Below are 18650 nucleotides of genomic sequence, written 5' to 3'. Positions count from 1 at the left end.
CTGATTACCTCTTTGCATCACTCGCGCTGGTGCTGTGTTTCGTGCTCGTGATCATTTGCATTTTGCCTGCGCATTCCTCACGCGCTTCTGCAGCCGATCGGACGGTGACGATTCCGTGGTCAGCGCTCCTCACCGTCCGATCGCGTCTCCTCTGTGACCCATTTTGCCGCGTTATCGGCGGCGGGCGGTTGCTCTCCCTAATTTGAGCCCGCTGTTTTCATTAGAGCCTCGCGTCGCGTAGCCCAATTGGGCTCCTTTTGGGTTACGCGTCACCTACTTTCGTTTTCCTCCTCGCTCCTACGCGTTTTCTGCCTCGCGTCGGAGCTTCAGTTTGTCCTGCAAGTTCGGTTTAAGTCTTCCCAGGCTGCAAAAAATAGAGACAGGCCCTCCAGCTGTGTGCAGGCTGGTAGGATCATTGAGGCTCTCTATGCCCTTTGGGTATTTGGACTACAGCTTTGCTGAGGAGCATACATAAATACTGTGTTTAAGTGTGTTTGCACCAGGGTGGCTCCCCCCTTGACTGATCCCTTTGGGATTCATATATATATATTTATATATTTTGAGGTCTTGACGTGCCGCCTTCTCCCGGGTGGACATGGAAGACTGGGCCTACTTTGAGGAGGACGAGTACGGGTACTATGAGGAGGAGCATGCCCCCCTCGAGGACAACCTTGTGCAGGCTTTAGACGCCTCTGTCCAGGACTCCGTCACTAAGGCGGTGGAGGTGGCGGTCCCTAAGACCGTAAATAAAGCATTGGCTGCGGCATTAAAGCCCATTACAGCGCGACTGGAAACTTTTGCCAAACGGCATGGACTGTTGCAACAAGATACCGTACAGGCGTCTAATTCTTCAGGGGATAAATCGAAATCTAAATCTTCCAAATGGCCTCATGCCCAAACGATCACCACTCTTCCGCCCCACCCCCCCCCCTGTGTCCAGGGACCAGCCATATTCAGGGGCCCCTAATCCTTTGCCTGCGGCGTCCAGGGTGGTCACGGATACTGATACCGACACGGATACGGATTCCACCAGCCACACTATCTCGCCCAAGAAGAAAAAATCTAAAAAAGTCAGGGGTGCGCTCTCAATCGCCCCCAGTGTATCAGCCTTCTACACCCTTTGACTTCAACCCCCAGGATATAGTGCATCCTAGGTCTTCGGATTGGGCGCCTCCGCTGGAGATGGCGGACTACATCCACCAGAATTTACGTCGTAGTTTCGACAGGTATGTTTGGATCAGCCTAAGGTCAGAATGCCCCTGTCCAGATGTTCCGGACAAGGTCGCAGAGACCCCGGACATCGACCCTAACATGTTAGCGTTCTTAAAGTTTCAGAAGGATCCTAAGAAGGGCATCGACCGCGCTTGGCGCGGATGCCAAGATAAGTTATTAGACACTATTGGCCCGTTATCTAAAATTTTGGAGATGGCTCTGAAAGCCAAAAAGTCTGGGGCATTGATTGACCCGGACATTTTGGCAGGTTGGACCCAACGTGCTATCTGCTTCCTAGGCAATGCAAATTGCGCCATTTCCTCCGAGCGCAGGAAATCTCTCCTTATGCGCATGGATACTAACCTGACGGAATTGGCTGGGGCTGAACCAGGCCCCTTGGCGGACGGCTTACTCTTCGGAAACCGTTTTGTGAAAGACGTCTCCAAGTATGTAGGGACATTCACGAGTCTAGACAAAGCCCAGTTAAATATCAAAAGGGTGTTCACCACTGGCCTTTTTGGAAGGGCCGGGCGAGGCAGGGGCCGCTCGTCAGGCCGGCAGTACCATCAGGGTCCCGCGAGAGGTGGTTATGGGCGAGGCCGCGGAGACTTTCAGGATTCAACCAGAGGTGGCACCTTCTACCCTACGAGACAATCCAATCGTCGCGGGTTCCACCGTGGTGGCAACAGAGGAAACTCCCGTCCTCAAATTACAGCAGGTAAGCCCAGTGCCTTTGTCTGTTTATCCTCTGGGGGGTCGGATTGGCCATTTTCTTCACAATTGGCAGGCCCTTACTCAGGACGCTTGGGTTCTTCAAACAGTGCACGGTTTTCACATAGATTTTTATCAAACTCCTTTTCAGAAGTCGACTCCCAAACCCCTATTTTTTTCCCAACAAGACGTGCATTTTATCGATCTAGAATTAGACGAGCTGCTGCGCAAGCACGCGGTGACCTATTGCGAGGACGACGGTCCCGTAGGTTTCTGCAGCACCGTGTTCCTCGTACAGAAGAGGGGTGGGGGGTTCTGACTGGTTCTCAACCTGAAGGGGTTCAATTCCTTTGTCCTTTATCGACATTTCAAGATGGAGGGTATCCATCTTCTGGCGGATCTCTTGAGACGGGCGGACTGGCTAGTCCGCCTCGATCTCAAAGACGCATACCTTACAGTGCCCATTTCCCCCCCCCCCCCCCCCCATCGCAGATTTCTACAGTTTCAGTGGCGCGGCAGGCGCCTGGAATATTTGGTCCTACCTTTTGGTCTTTCCTCGGCTCCGTGGTGTTTTACCAAACTCCTGAAGCCAATGGTAGCGCATTGCAGGGAGCAGGGAATATGTCTTATAATCTATCTCGACGATATTCTGATTATGGCTCCCTCAGCGCACATAGCATCTCTTCACCTGCAGCTGGCGATGTCACTATTAGAGAGTCTGGGCTTTGTAGTGAACAGGGAGAAGTCGGTCCTCACTCCGACGCAATCTCTGGAATTCCTGGGATTTGTGGTCAATACGCAGTCGGCGCAGTTGCTTCTGCCCAAACACAAAATCAGGGACCTGAAGAAAGAATTGAGAAAGGTTCTGGACCAGCAGGTAAGGTCTCTGAGGGAGATCGCTCGTCTGGTGGGCCTGCTGGCATCATCCATACAGGCGATCTTCCTGGGCCCTCTACACTATCGTGCTTTTCAGCGCTTGAAGATCAGACACCTCCAGAAGGGCCTCTCCTATTCAGACCTTGTCCCGCTCTCGGAGGAAGCCCGAGTAGAAATCCAATGGTGGTTGACCCATGTGGAGGCATGGAACGGTCGGGCGATCTTCGGATCTCACCCGGAGGTGATCATAGAATCGGATGCCAGCAGGTCGGGCTGGGGAGCCCGCTGCGGGGAAGTCACAACGGGGGGCAGATGGTCTCACCAGGAGTTGGAGCTTCATATCAATTGTCTCGAACTCCTGGCGGGCTCGTTTGCGATTCGCACCCTCTCCCCCAGGAAGGCTTCTTGCTGTATTCTGTTGAGAATGGACAACATTTCAGCTGTATGCTATATCAACAAGCTGGGGGGTACCAGGTCCCCGATGTTGGCGGAGATAGCCAAAGACTTTTGGCATTATTGCCTAGCGCATCAGATATCGGTCATTGCGGAGTACCTTCCGGGGCGAGACAATGCGGTGGCGGATTAGCAATCACGCCACTTGAAGGATTACAGTGATTGGAAACTCCATCCATCCCTGTTCCATCGGATCCAAGCGCTGAGGGGACCCTTCCACACGGATCTTTTTGCCTCCAGACTGAACTGTCAGCTCGAAGCGTTCTTCAGCTGGAGGCCGGATTCCTTGGCGAAAGCAACAGATGTATTCACTCAGGATTGGTCCCTGAACCTTCAATACGCGTTTCCCCCCTTTCTTCTGATTCCCAGGATGGCGAACCAAAGTTTCTTGGCAGGGAGCGGAGATTGTGCTGATTACTCCTATTTGGAAGTTGCAGCCGTGGTTCCCAGTTCTCCTAGAGATGGCGTGCGACTGCCCGCTCCGCCTCCCTTGCTTCCCTCAGATGCTCCAGGACCCTCAGGGAGAGCTCCATCCGCTAGTTCTAGCAGGGCAGCTGTCCCTGATAGCCTGGAGGCATTCCGGCAACAGTGGTCGTTGCTAGTAATTTCGGAACAAACTTCCACCTTTATTCAACAAACTTGGGCCCCTTCTACCAGAAAGAGATACGGGTCGGCCTGGAAGGCCTAGTTGGGATGGTGCTTGGAGAGACATCTGAATCCCGTGGAAGCAGATCTCTCTCACATATTGAATTTTCTGTCTCAAAAAGCCGCCGAAGGTCTATCCTACAGATCAGTGAATAATTTTCGTTCCGCCATTTCAGCAAGACATTCACCACTAGATGGCCGGCCGGTAGGCATGCACCCGGTGGTGTGTAAGCTCCTGAAAGGAATTCGCGTTTCCAATCCACCTAAGGCTAAGTATACTTCTTTGTGGGATGTTTCAAAGGTTTTGACTCTGTTTGATGCATGGCCTAATAATTAATTTTTATCTCGTAAGCAATTGTCAGCTAAGCTTGCCATGTTGTTATGTTTATCTTCATGCCTCAGGGTGTCAGATGTTAAAGGGTTTCAGATGTTAAAGTGCTTGATTTGGAAGGTAGGATTTTTTCTCCTGAAGGAGTGTCATTTGTTATCACTGCCCGCACTAAAACTTTTTCCAGTTCTATAGATTACAATGCTTTTCCTTTGAATGAAAAACTTTGTGTGGTCAAATGTCTTAAGGTATATGAGGATTGTACACGATCAATTCGCCCTTCTGGTTGTTCCAGGTTGCTTATTGCCTTACAGAAACCGTTTAAACCGGTGACTTCCGCTACTATTGCCAGATGGCTGAGATTTGTTATGTCAGAAGCAGGCATTGATGTTAATGTGTTTGGGGCACATTCAGTCAGAGGTGCTATGGCCTCCAAGTCATTCATGCTGGGTACCAGTATACAAGATATCATGAAAGCGGCCGACTGGTCTTCCAGCTCTACTTTCAAGCAGTTTTACTATAAACCTGTGGGCGATGTTGCCTCTGTGGTATTACATAAGCGTTAAACTAGCATAATCTGAATCCTGTAATAGAATAAAAAATTAGCTAGCATTTGCGCCAATAATTTTCAATTCTATTAAGGACACGGAGGCGAGGATTATCCCGCCCAGGGACAACTGAATAGTGGTGATGATTCATGATGTCATGTTACCCACCCTGATTTATCAGTCGATGACTGTTAGACCTGTCAGCCCTAGGGTGGTCTTTCCCTGTGTTTTTGCCCTTGCCTCATTTTTTTCCACCCTCTTTTTCGTTGGCCTTAGGTCTCCGAGCGCCTTCCCATTGCTAATCAATGCTAAGGTGCAGGTGCCCTCTTCTTCCAACATGGCTGCCACAGGCCCCTGCTACTGCAGAGTGGTATTTTTAGTAGCACCCTAGTCGCCAGGAGCTGGCTGGGACCCTACAACATTGTTGCCACACCAGCCGCCTTTTTCCCCCATAGTTAGAGTAGGGAAGCTCCTGGAACCTTCTAGAACAAGGGCGGGGTCTGGTTTTGCCGCCTTAGAGAGTGGTCACCTGACCTGGGCACATATAAGGGAAGGAGGGAATCTTTTTAGTCAGTTGGGGCATCACTGACCCTGGGGAACCTACGCAGGAGACTTAGGCGGTAGGGCCTAGTCAGGGACCTATACCCCTGGGAGTGACAGGGCTTAGGTGCTGCCTTCCAAGCTGAGTGAGGAACACTGGACTAGCCCACTGATCTGGCCCAGCGGGAGGGGAACCCAGGGACGATCTGCAGTGACTGACTGACCTGCCTGCCGCCACCAACTCAACCAACCCCCCCTCCCTCAGAAACCTTCTATCAAGGGCGCAGGTTCCAGCAAGCGCCGAGAAGACCCTATAAGTTTCCTCAGGACTGCTGGGGGATCGACCAGGTATCAGCACTGTGACACCCCTGCACTCCCTGACTCCCCCCCTGGGGCCCCTGAACTGGTCTGCCCCAGCGTGGGTGAATTGTCCTGCCTGGAATGGAACTGCCGTGCCTGTAATTGAACTGTCCTGCCTGGAATGGAACTGCTCTGCCTGTAATTGAACTGTCCTGCTTTGCCTCTTCGTGCGCCCCCCCCCCCCCTTGCCGGGGCGCTGCACAAACACTCACCACCACGGCCCGGCACTGAGGGGGCGAGGCGCTGCTGATGTTCCTGGGGCCCCGCCTTTGCCGGCACGTCCTGGGTGCTAGCCCCGCCGTGAGGCAGTCGCTGCATGCTCCCCGCAGCAGCCCTCCGTCAGGAGAGGGCCGCCGGAATCAAGGGTAGACCGCGCTAGGCCCGGAGTCTGTTGCCTCACATCACGTGGCGGGGGCGTCCTCCTGGACTCCGCCCCGCCACTCGCTGATTCGATCGGGAGGCCGCGCCCCTGCAGGTCGCACTGCTGTTGGCGGCTGCGGGCACGCCTCTCCGGAGATCCCTGCAACCGGTCCCCGGGCCCCAGGAGCCAACGGAGGGCCCGGGACCGGCCCCTCGACAGCGCGGAGCTCCCCGGCCGCCCCAGGCCCACCAGGAGCCCCACAAAGCCCTGCTCGTCACGGAGCCCCGTTCAGCCCAGACATCGCCAGAGAGCTGTCACAGCCGGCGGGAGGGCTCAAAGGAGTGAGAGAGCCCCCTCCCCGCCGGAAATCCACCGCAAGGGCCCCGAGGAGGCCGGAAGATCAGGTAACCCCCGGGGAGGAGGGCGGAAGGCCAGAGGGAGGCCCGGAGCTCGCCCCTCCCCCGGGGGAGACTGTCGTTGGGCCCTGTTGGCCCCCACTTGCCCCAGGAGCGGGTAATAAGCCGTCCCGGGCCCGGTTAACTCCTGCCCTATAAAGGGCTGATCATTTACCTGACGTGCAGGGTAATTTGGGCCCAAGGAAATTGCTATTCATCCTCAGAGGAAGGAAATGTTTACTCCTGCCTGCCAGAAGGTGGTATTCCGGCCTAATGAGAAGTTGACTAGTTATCTTAAATGACATCTTCCTTCGTACTGAAATGCTTTAATGAAATGCCATGTTTAGCGCTCTAGTGAAATGCCAGGTTTAGCGCTCTAGTGAAATGCCATGGTTAGCGCTCTAATGAAATGCCATGTTTAGCGCTTTAATGAAATGCCATGTTTAGCGCTTTAATGAAATGCCATGTTTAGTGCTCTAATGAAATGCCATGTTTATTTCTAATGAAATGTTCTAATGGAATGCCAGGTTTATTTCCAATGAAATGCTTTGATGAATACCAGGAGTGTTGATTACCATGATTCTGATCTAGAGAAAGGCTATTTGATTTTTACTCAAACTCCCTGGTGTGGTGTCAGTCATTGCGTGCGTTTCCTGTCTCAGCGGATGTGTGTGCTGTATGGCCGCTTAACACCTAAGCTTTCGGGTGCCTGCCTTTTCGCGCCAAGCTACCCCCAGGGGGACTGGTGACCCCAGTTCCTACAATGACAATTATTACGAGTTTGATATTTCTGTTTCAGGCGCTGATCAGAAAGGAGACTAGACCAGATGGTGATCCTCTGAAGAGTGCGTTCCATGTGTTTCACTTGCAAGTTCTACGTTTCCTGGGGTTCCAGCCTTTTGGAGCGGTTTGGATGTTTCACTGTGGTTATCGGACTTATGCTGATGGACTTGGACTCTGCTCGTTGGGCAAACAAAGAGGAAGTGTTCCGGTTTGACTGACTGTTATATAGAGCTAGTCTCTATGGTTGTTATTTTCTTACTATAAGCATTCTGGGAATGTTATGTTATAATGTTATCATGATTCTCATTGGCTGCTGTTGGTTTGCAGTAAATGAAAGAGAAGCATAATCCTCGCCTCCATGTCCTTAATAGAATTGAAAATTCTTGGCGCAAATGCTAGCTAATTTTTTATTCTCTCTGAATTTCTGGCATTGTAAACTGTTTGCCTCTCTGTTCTCCTGGCAGTGCAATTGCATATCTGTAAATATTTAAATAATGTCTGTAAATATGTATATTTCAATTTGTCCCTTGCTTTATCATTGGAATACCTTTTAAGCCCAGATGCCTGGGACTCCCTTCCCTCCCTCACGTTCCCATCTCCTCCCCACACCTGTCCCCCTGGGGCACCTTTGCGCCCGTATCACGCAGCAACCACGTGACTAGTGGTTGAACCCATTCGAGTATTAGGACCTCCAATCAGGTATGCATGCTCCCAGCAGAGCAGCGTTCAGTGAGGCAGAGCGTCGGCCTACTCTGTACCTTTCACATTGCAATGTGATGTGAGGCTTCCACATTACACGTGGTAAGTTTCTCCTCAGCAACCTTGCCTTGGCGATCTCTCCACGTTGCTTAGTCCCTTTTCCGTGCCTCGCCTTCATGTGGAGTGGTTACTTGAACACACCCACGCGCTGTCATGGGAGCAGGCCCGGCTCCAGGAATTTTTATTTGGGTGGGCCGAGTATGCATTCAGATAGGCCACTGCGGGTTCGATTTGTCGCATATATGTCTAGGCAGGCCTGCTTCAGGGCCCTCCTTTAACTCTTCTTAGTCTTACAAGTCCCAGTAAAACGCACTCTTTTCCAGATCTCTTTCTAAATATTATCACTCTCAAAAAGTGTTTTTTCTTTGTAATGTTCCTTTGATGGGAAGAGGTTTCTGAGGTGGGAGTCTCAGGCAAGTGACACTTCTCGGGCTCCCTCTGTGCGAGTCTTCAGGGAGAATCCCTCTTCATTACTACCTCCACCTGACCCCAGACTCTGCAACGCACTCCTTTGAAGGCTTGAGTCCACTACTCCTCTCCAGTGCACCTTATCTCACAGCTGACCTTGGGCCCGCAGCCCCATATCAGGCACCATCGGGCTCCACTTTCATTTTTCTCGGTAAAAACATTAGTAAAATCACCTTCAAACTTAAAACATTGAATATAGCAGTAAATATAATTAGTACGTACTTTAAGGAATATGCTACTTACCAGTATGCATCTGTTCTTGGCATGTAGAGCTGCAGATCTACACACTTTTGCATAGATCCCCATCTGGTGTTGGGCCCGGATGTTTGCAGTTTGTTTTTCCTCTTGGAAAGTCTTTGGAAGTCACGAGGTCGGTGACTCCTCCCTTGGTTGGTATTGCGCATGGGCTTCGGCTCCATCCTCAGATTGTTTTTCGCCAACAGGGAAAGATGGAGCGTAGTAATAACAGTGAAGAAACCCATGTGTGTTGTATCTAAATAAGATAGACTGGAATAGATACAGGTAGCCGGGGAGGCGGGTGGGCGTGTGTAGATCTGCAGCTCTACATGCCAAGAACAGATGCATACTGGTAAGTAGCATATTCCGTTCGAGGCATATGAGCTGCAGATTACACACTTTTGCATAGACTATATAGCAGTTCCCAACCCTAGCGGCGACCACCGGTATCTGTTGCAGTGGTTTGAAATAGTGTTTTTAGTACAGCCTGGCCCACACTAGCGTGTTGCTTTGTTTGCACATCTACACAGTAATGTTTAGTGAAAGTGTGCGGTGTTGACCATGTAGCTGCTATGCAGATATCATCTAATGGGATGTTCCCTAGAAAAGCCATAGAAGCCCCTATCATTCTTGTAGAGTGGGCTTTAGGGGGAACAGATAGTGTGCGTTTTGCTTTATGGTAGCAAATTTGTATGCATTTTACAATCCACCTAGTTATCCCTGATTTAGAGATGGGGTTGCCTTTATGTGGTGGAGAGAAAGAGACAAACAGTTGTTTTGTCTTTCTGAAAGGTTGTGTTCTCTGGATATAGTAAAGTAAGGCCCTTTTAACATCCAGTGTGTGTAGAGCCCTTTCTGCAACAGTTTGAGGTTGCGAGAAAAAAAACGGTAATTCTACCGATTGGTTTAGATGAAAGGGTGAAATGACTTTGGGCAGGAATTTTGGGTTGGTATGGAGGACAACCTTGTTGGGGTGCATTTGTAGAAAAGGTTCTTGTATAGTAAGTGCTTGTATCTCACTGACCCTTCTAAGGGAAGTGATGGCTACAAGGAAAGCTGTTTTCCATGTGAGAAATTGAAGTTCACATTTATGCAAGGGTTCGAAAGGCGGTCCCATTAGCCTTGTGAGAACTATATTTAAGTTCCACACAGGTGAAGGTAGTCTGGGGGGGGAATTATTCGTTTGAGGCCTTCCATGAAGGCTTTAATGGCAGGCACTCTGAAAAGTGATAGGTGCTGTCTGTTTTGTAGGTAAGTGGCAATTGCTGCGAGGTGTAGCCGAATGGATGTGTATGCAAGGTTACACCTTTGTAGATGGAGAAGGTAGCATATGATGTGCTGTATAGATACGTCTAGAGGGTTGATTGTGTTGTTATGGCAATAAACAACAAATCTTTTCCACTTTGCAGCGTAGCAGGCTCTAGTTGTAGGCCGTCTAGCTTCTCTGATGATGTTCATACAGTCAGGGGGAAGGTTAAGGTATCCGAATTCTAGGATCTCAGGAGCCAGATCGCAAGGTTGAGCTGAGCTGCGTGCGGGTGTCTGATCTCTCCATGGTTCTGGGTGAGGAGGCATGGTGAGAGGTGTAACTTTTGGTGTGGCACTACCGAGAGTTCCAGCAGCGTGGTGTACCACGGTTGTCTGGCCCATGTTGGAGCTACTAGGATCAGTGTGAGGGAGTGCTGCTGTAGCTTTCGCAGCACTAATGGAATTAGTGCGAGAGGTGGAAAGGCGTACGCAAATTTGCCTGACCAGTTCATCCATATCGCATTGCCTTTGGACAATGGGTGTGGGTATCTGGCGGCGAAGCTTGGGCATTTTTTGTTTTCGTGGGTGGCGAAGAGGTCTATGTGTGGATGCCCCCACATCTGAAAGAACGGGTGAAGAACCTGCGGGTGAAGTTCCCACTCGTGGATCTGCTGCGTCTGTCTGCTGAGCAGATCTGCCGTGGTGTTTTGGACTCCTGGGACATGTTGGGCTAGGAGAAAGATTTTGTGTGGAATTGCCCATCTCCATATGCTCTGTGCTAGTTGAGAGAGCTGTGGAGAGTGTGTGCCGCCTTGTGTTTTTTAATGTAGTACATGGCCGTCATGTTGTCTGTGCGAATAAGGACAGCTTTGCCTAAAACCTGTGTCTGAAAGGATTTTAGGGCTAGAAAGATTGCCAGTAACTCCAGATGGTTGATGTGGAGTAACTTTTGTTGCGGCGTCCATGTGCCCTCACTGTGAGATGTAGTAGATGAGCTCCCCAGCCGGAGAGCGATGCGTCCGTTGTTAGGATTACTTGTGGAACCGGGTCCAGGAACGCTCGACCTCTGGAAAGATTTGTGGTGTTCCACCACTGCAGAGAGCGATGGGTGCGACCGTCTACCAACACCAGATCTGTCAGTTGCCCCTGGGCCTGGTTCCATTGGCGCGCTAAGCACTCTTGGAGTGGACGCCTCTGGAGTCTTGCATGAGGCACTATGAAAATGCAAGAGGCCATCATCCCTATTAGTTGCATAAACACTCTTGCTGGGAGAGAGTGTTGAGGTAAGAATCTTTGACGCAAAGCCTGAATGCTTGCAATCCTGGCAGGATTGGGGTAGGCTATGGCTTTTGAGGTGTCTATGGTGGCACCGAGGTATTGCTTTGTGTGGGATGGTATTAGGTGGGACTTTTGGTGCTGCACCGTGAAGCCTAGCTTGTGAAGTAGTTGGATTGTAGTGGCGGTGTGATGTACACATTGGTTGTAGGACACGGCTTTTATTAGCCAGTCGTCCAAATATGGGAAGACGTGAATGTGCTGTCTTCTGAGGTGTGCCGCCACTACTGCTAAGCCCTTGGTGAATACCCTTGGTGCTGTTGCGACCCCGAATGGGAGCACCTTGAACTGGTAGTGTTGCCCGTCCACTACAAATCTGAGGTACTTTCTGTGAGCATGATGTACCGGAATGTGAAAGTATGCGTCTTTCAAGTCCAGTGTGGTGAGAAAGTCTTTCTGGGAGAGAAGCAGAAGTACCTGCTGAAGTGTTACCATGTGAAAATGGTCAGAATGTATGTATGTGTTTAGAGGCCGGAGATCTAAGATAGGTCGTAGAGTCTCGTGTCTTTTTGGTATCAGAAAATATAGGGAGTATACTCCTAAATTTTTTTTGCTGGCGGTGACTTGTTCTATAGCCTGGTTTTGTAGGAGGGAGATTATCTCCTGTTTTAGTAACGTGGAATGTTCTTGTGACATTGGGCGTTGCCTGGGTGGAATGTTTGGGGGGGTAGATGTCAATTCTAGGCAGTACCCTGAACAAATAATTTGGGTCACCCATTTGTCTGAGGTGATGGTCTCCCAGACGTGAAGGAAATTTTGTAGCCTGCCCCCGACCAGAGTGGGATGGTCTGGCGGGAGCAGGGGGAAGTCATTGGGTAGGCGGTGTGGCAGAGCGGGCGGTATTTGTTTTGCCTCTGCCTTTGTTATTGCCTCTATATCCGCCTCTTTGATAACCCCTTGTGAAGGTGGATTGAGCAGGGGATTTGTAGGACGTGGACGCGCTATCTGAGGAGTAGCCTCTGCCCGTGCCCCGAAAGGAAGAGCCGCGAAAGGAGCGCCTAGGAGGGTGTGACTGTAGGGCTCCCATAGATTTCGCTGTATCTGTGTCTTTTTTCATGTTCTCGAGGGCCTCATCTACCTTTGGACCGAATAGATTTTGTTGATCAAATGGATGGTTTAATATGGAGGCTTGTACCTCAGGTTTAAAGCCTGAAACTCTCAGCCAAGCGTGGCGACAGAGGAGGACACTAGTGTTAATGGCCCTGGTGGCTGTGTCTGCTGCGTCTAAGGCACAGCGTATAGAGGTGTTAGTTATGGTCTTACCCTCTTGAATTAATTCATTGGCCCTATTTTTGTATTTTTCTGGGAGATGGTGTAGCTCTACCCCGTGATAATGTGCCGCCCTCTGAAGTAGGTGGTGAAAACCTAATGAGTCTTATGGTGGAGATGGCCTGGATGGATAAAGGTCATCTTGTGGGACATCTGGAATGTCTGGATTATTATAATCATCCCATGGGTCTGGGGATCCTGTAGGGGTGGGGTCTTGTGGCACATCTGCTGGGTCGTAGTAAGGGTCCCCCTGATCATCATGGTCTGGAGACGGGGTCGGAGAGCGATGAGGCAGGGGTGGAGAAGGCGATGGGGCGGAGGTGGAGAGGGTAGAGGAGGTGGAGGAGGTGGGGAGGGCACTCTGAAAGGGGAGGTAGCACAGTCTTTCCTCTTTGGCGGTGGAGCTGGTTTGTCCAAATGTCTCTTTTTAGAAGAGAGTGCCAAATGTCCAGTTTTTGGATCCTTGGTAAGTGTCTTCTGCAAAGGATCTGGTGTAAATAGTTCTTGCGACACTGGCTGGTCGATCGGCACCGAAGTTTTCGGGGCCGATGGCTTTTTAGGCTTGTCTGTGCCGTGCTTTTTTGGAACCTCCGATTTTTTGGTCGGTGCCGAGACAGGCTTTGGCGCAAGAGTGTCGGTGCCGAGGGCCTTATGATGTTTGGTCAGCACTGAGAGGCTGGGTTTCGACACCGAGGGCTTTGGTGCGGAGCTCGGTGTCGAGGTAGAGGCCGATCTCTTCTTCGGTGCCGAAGTGTGTTTATCGGCACCGGTGCCAGGCTGGCTCGAGCCCGAGCCGCCGGAAGGCTTATTAGGCTTCTTCACCCGTCCAGAAGGTGGGGTGTTCGAAGCAGTGTCTTTGGTCTTGCCTAGGCCCGGAGGCGATGGCGTGACCGAAGCCTTTTTGGGTGTCAGCGTGGGTGTGGGAGGGGGTATTTTACTCACGACCCTCTGCGCCGGGGTGATGTCCTCCACATCCGAGTCGTCGGCTTCGGAAGCACTGACTAGGTCCTCTTCGGTGTGCTGCTGTCCCGGAGCTTCGACGTCGTCCCCGAAGATGTCGACTGGAACAGAAGTCGAGGAGTGCGAAGTATTACATCCGAGCCCAATGGCGGAAAAAAACAATCTGAGGATGGAGCCGTAGCCCATGCGCAATACCAACCAAGGGAGGAGTCACCGACCTCGTGACTTCCAAAGACTTTCCAAGAGGAAAAACAAACTGCAAACATCCGGGCCCAACACCAGATGGCGATCCATGCAAAAGTGTGTAATCTGCAGCTCATATGCCTCGAACAGTATGTTCCACAGTAGCCCTTATGACCCGACTGCCAATTAAATAAACAAAAACAGAAAGACCATGACAGGGCCGGTTTCAGCACTGAGGCGTAAGTCTTTTTTGGCGTCGCACCAATAACCTCTTTCTCCGTAAATAACCTTTACTACCACCTTCCAACAGTGCCCCTCATCCCTCTATGGCCCCCCTATTGACCTCCTCCTCGGATTCCTTCGCTGCCACCCTCCACCAGTGCCCCTCATCTCTCTGTAGCCCCTCCCCCTCGTGACCTCCTCCTTGGATTCCCTCACTGCCACACGTGCCCCTCATCTCTCTGTAGCTCATCCCCCTCATGACCTCCTCCTCAGACTCCCTCACTGTCACCCTCCAGCAGTGCCCCTCATCTCTCCCTAGCTCCCCCTCCACCCCATGACCTCTTCCTCGGATTCCCTCACTACCACCCTCCAACAGTGCCCCTCATCGCTCCATAGCCCCTCCCCCATTGACCTCTTCCTCTGATTCCCTCACTGCCACCCTCCAGCAGTGCCCCTCATCTTTACGTAGCCCCTCTCTCATATGCATTTCATTTGTTGGACAACGCTACTCATATCAGTGTAGTGTGTGTCCGTACTTTACACCACACCCACATTATACAGAGACAATGAATCATACAAGTATGTAAATGAGTCTACAGGGAATGTCACATAAGCCAATAAGGATTACAAGGTGTATGAATCACATGTCATCCATACTGGTGGGCCAAATATTTTAAGAGGGTTTGGTCTGGGGAAACACAACCTTAGGATTTAAAGAGTATTCCATGGGGGTCAGCTTTACTGATAAAAAAATGTATATCTGCCCAAACATACTCATTTTAGCAACATTAGATTAATGAAAGACCGGGGAAGTTCTAACTATATCACAAAACAAAAAAAGCAAAGTTCTAACTATACCATTCATGTTTGTATGCAGCTCTTTGATGACAGTTCATTGGTCACTGTCCTATGTTAGGATTGTAACTTCTGAACTGCAGGTAGCACAAGGATCTATGTGACAAAGGCAGTAACCCAATGAGCTTCCACATAAAATACAGTTCATCTGCATTTAAAAACTACTAACAGACAAAGGATTGCTCTCCAGCAGGATCATTAATCACCAGCGTTATCTGGGCATTTTGTATTGTCTTATTGTTGTCCTGCATCGGCCATGATAATGATAAACTGTTTAAATGAAGCACACACGGGGTATGTGTCCTGCAGGGCCTGTGCATATTAAAAAAAAAAAAAAAATAGTAACACATTCTCTTACCTACTCCATTAGTCAAACTTTGTGTCACAGCCGGATGTGATAAGCAGCTGCAGGGGTCAGGAAAGGTGAATATGAATAAACAAACTTCTTTTCTCCTGCACTGCATAGAAAGAGAAATATCCACGCAGCAGAACATTGTGGCCCTTGCCATGTGGAGATGAAGGGGTGAAAAAATAAACAAAGCCTCGTTAACATGTAAATGGTCTTTTAAAGACCTGTGATGTGTGCGCGCCCGGGAAGCTATCTCGGCCGGGCTGACACACACGACGTGTGCTTTGCGCGCCTACCTTCAAGCCCTCACTGCGAGGGCCAAGGCTCCTGTTGGGTGGGCCAGGCTCATGTTTGGGTGGGCCTGGCCTACCCGGCCCACCCGCTAGAACCGGGCCTGCATGGGAGACCGGCTCAATTTGCTCATCATTATTCGCCGACAGCGGTAGTCCTGCATGGGTCCTAGGTAATTGCTTTGACTGCCCCGCCTTGCCATTCTAGTCGCGCTGCTCCCTCCCTCCCACTCTCCCTTCTTGTAAGATGTCCTTTCCTTGGGATGTTTGCCCCAGGGTTCTAACTTCCCCTGTTTCTGAGCCGCGTTAATCACCCCTTCTCTCCTTCCCTTCCTTACAGTAAATTGAATTAAGGTTAATTGATTGCCCCATCTCGCGCCTCCAATAACAACCTCCATTATAGACATTGGTTTTCTCCGGTCGGGTGTGGGACATTTCACAACCCATGACTCACCCAGCATTAGTGCAGTAAGGGCTTTCCTTGTACTTTTTCCGGTATCGGTCCTCCAACCACCCCCACCACACCTGTCTCAGCCTGTCCCTCTTCACAGAAGTCTCCCCTGCAGGTGAAACCTTTGAGCACCCAACATCTCTCTATTTGGATTGGTGCAACCTTGTGCACTTGTCTGGACTCCCAAACCATAGCAAGATCAGTGTATTAATATTCCCTCCGCATCTGCCAGATCTTGAATTCCACATTACACTTCAGATAGTTTACTCCTTTAGCATAATTGTAGTTCTTCCTCTCTTCCCACCCGCTCCCTCCTGACCCTATCTATCCTTTGTCTCCCTCTCATGCAGCTACAGTTAATTGATTCTTGTAATCCTGTCCTGACGATGACCTGAAACAACACAGATCGAAACGCTGTTGACAACATTCAGCATATTTACGGCCTTCTTGGCACTTAACATGTTATTAAAAAAAATATTTTTAAAACCGTGCCGTCTCGCTGTTCCACTGTATTAAGTGTCTCACCTTGTGCCTTCACCTTGCCACGAGCACTTTTGTGCGCTTATATTTTAGATTACGCTTGCATACGTTGAAATGTAATATTCTTGTCTGAAATCATTGCCTTTTCACGTATTCAAATAAAGACCACAATATCTAAACCTTGGTGTTTCTCCTCCCATGTCACCTTTTGTAATTTAATTTACGCTTCAGTATTTTTCTTCCAAATAGTTCCTGTTGAGACATTGTTGTTTGTCATTGGGGAATTCATATAGCACAGTGGCTACTGCAGGATCACTTTAGCCAAGCTGTATCTCTCATTGGAGCCGTGTGGGCTGGGCACGGCACATTTTGAGCATTATCACCTGGCAGCTGACCTCCAGTGGCTAAGCCATTAGCTTTCTGGGCATTCAGTATAAGAATCACGCTTCTTCCCCCCCCCCCCCCCCCCCCTTGCAGCTGGGAAGATTCCATGAATTACGCCTCCCAGGTACTAACCTTGGGAGCAGATTGCCCTAGTTATTACGTATGGCTCTGAGGTGCTTCGCACAGAGCCTACTCCTCACCAGGCATATTACATCCTACGGCACTGTCATACCCTTGTTTTGAATGCCTAGGCACCTTGGCCGCCTTACGACTGGTGATCTGACTAAATGGGAGAACGTGGTCATCACATCACAGGGACATCTGTTGCAGAACAGCCACCTGCTTTTGTTTAATGCACTTCAAGAACAGTTTGATTTACATGGAGGACACTTTCTGATGTACCTGCTACAGGATAAGGCTCTCTGAATTAAATGACACATTACAAACTCAGATCCCATGACACACTGTCTAGATGCAGACTTTATTTGTGATTGGAAACAGCAGGAAATAAATCACCTGGTTCTATAGAGGCTCCCGCTACAGACGCCATTATCATGCAAGCCCGCCGCAATGTATGTGAAGCTGAACTAGGTATCCTGCATAATGGCAAGGCGTTGGGAGAGAGTAAGAGCATATTCACACACCATCTCGCATAATGCCAGACTCAACAATTCAACATAGGGCCTACTTATTTCCCCATAAAGTCAATAACATGTTCGCTACCGCTGCCACCTCCTGTCTCTGTTATGCAGCACCCTCCGCAAATTTCCAACACATGCTATGGGATTGTCTATCTTTTGCGGCCAACTGGTCTGAGGTTGTAGACAGGTTGGCTACTGTAACTGGGTTAGGAAACAAACTGTTCGGTGGTGTGTGCTCTTAGACACTATACATGGTCCAGAAAGAATGAAGCCTCCTCCCACTTGCTTGATCTCGCTTTATTCCTTGCTAAACAGGCAGTTACCATGAAATGGAAGGCTGTGCACCACCAGAGGTCAAGTCGTGGCATCCAGTCACCCTCAAGTGGGTTGAGACTGAAAGTAGAGCCTTGCGCAGTGAAGAAGTTAGAGGCCTGTGCAAGCACCCGATCGCTGGTCACTGGGGTTAACCTATTACTTAACATAAAAGAGTGAATTAGAAATTACAATTTGCTGTCGTAATTTCTTAATGAAGCTTTGGACAATGCTTTAGGCTTCTCCTACCTTCCAGCCCAGGTGGAGAACTGGGTCGGGATACTGCACTTTTCTGAGCGTTTGCAAAACATCAGTCAATTACCTACTTTGCAACTTGGTCCCACCTCCACCTGTCTGTTTGTGCGGATGATCTACACTATTAACATTCATCTTTGACACAGCAAACTCTTGCTAACTCCTTCAAGTTGTAGTGACCATGTGCAGCTTCTGTGCATTCTAAAATGCCAGAATTTATTGTACAGGAAAAAAATTAGGTAGCAGTGTTATATCCTTAAAATCTTCCATTTTTACTTCCTGTTTCCTCCTTTTTCAACATGGGTACAATCCAGTTTATGTTTAATAGTATCTTGTGTGGAATTGTCACTGTAACACGACTCAGGTCATTGTTATCATACACTCCATAATTTGCTAAGCAGGAGAATTTTAAGTCTCAACCTTATTACTTTAGTCATTGGATTCCTTAATTTATGACCTTATGACCTAAGCAGATAAAGCTTAGGACAGTGACTGGTGTGAGGCTTACCGTAATAGACCAAATTAGAAAATTCTCAGAATCTCCAGTAGGATGGTAACAGTAGGTTATTTTTATAATTTTATATAGCGCAAACTCGACCCAAAGGTATTGGTGCACTTTACTTGAGCACCAATTGTATCACATAAGGACACATTCATTTTTTGGTCGAGCTTAGGAAGCGAATGCGCTGCTCTGTGAGGCATGCTGTATTAGAGTATGGACTTGAAGCCCTGCCCATATT

General features: G+C 49.6%; 2 protein-coding genes across 6 annotated transcripts in view; both read left to right on the top strand.

Annotated features, from left to right (window-relative positions):
- Positions 1 to 18650, top strand: part of KLC3 (kinesin light chain 3) — a 1068754-nt gene that overhangs the window by 379385 nt on the left and 670719 nt on the right. The gene's annotated exons all lie outside the window — the stretch shown is intronic.
- LOC146798298 (uncharacterized) lies at positions 1426 to 17810 on the top strand. The gene is made up of 2 exons (XM_085627511.1): positions 1426 to 1930; positions 17659 to 17810. The coding sequence occupies exons 1-2, from the start codon at positions 1426 to 1428 to the stop codon at positions 17808 to 17810; spliced, it is 657 nt and encodes a 218-aa protein (XP_085483637.1).

This window comes from Triturus cristatus, chromosome 9 (genome assembly GCF_964204655.1).
Source record: "Triturus cristatus chromosome 9, aTriCri1.1, whole genome shotgun sequence".
Lineage (NCBI taxonomy): Eukaryota > Metazoa > Chordata > Amphibia > Caudata > Salamandridae > Triturus > Triturus cristatus.
Note: the sequence above shows the minus strand (reverse complement) of the source record. Positions and strands in the feature narration are given on the sequence as shown.

Excerpts from the sequence above, each read along its gene's own strand:
- LOC146798298 (XM_085627511.1), top strand. The coding sequence starts at position 1,426 with ATGGCTCTGAAAGCCAAAAAGTCTGGGGCATTGATTGACCCGGACATT. Across the intron at positions 1,931-17,658 it reads CCGTCCTCAAATTACAGCAG|GCAGTTACCATGAAATGGAA; the intron begins GTAAGCCCAGTG and ends CTTGCTAAACAG.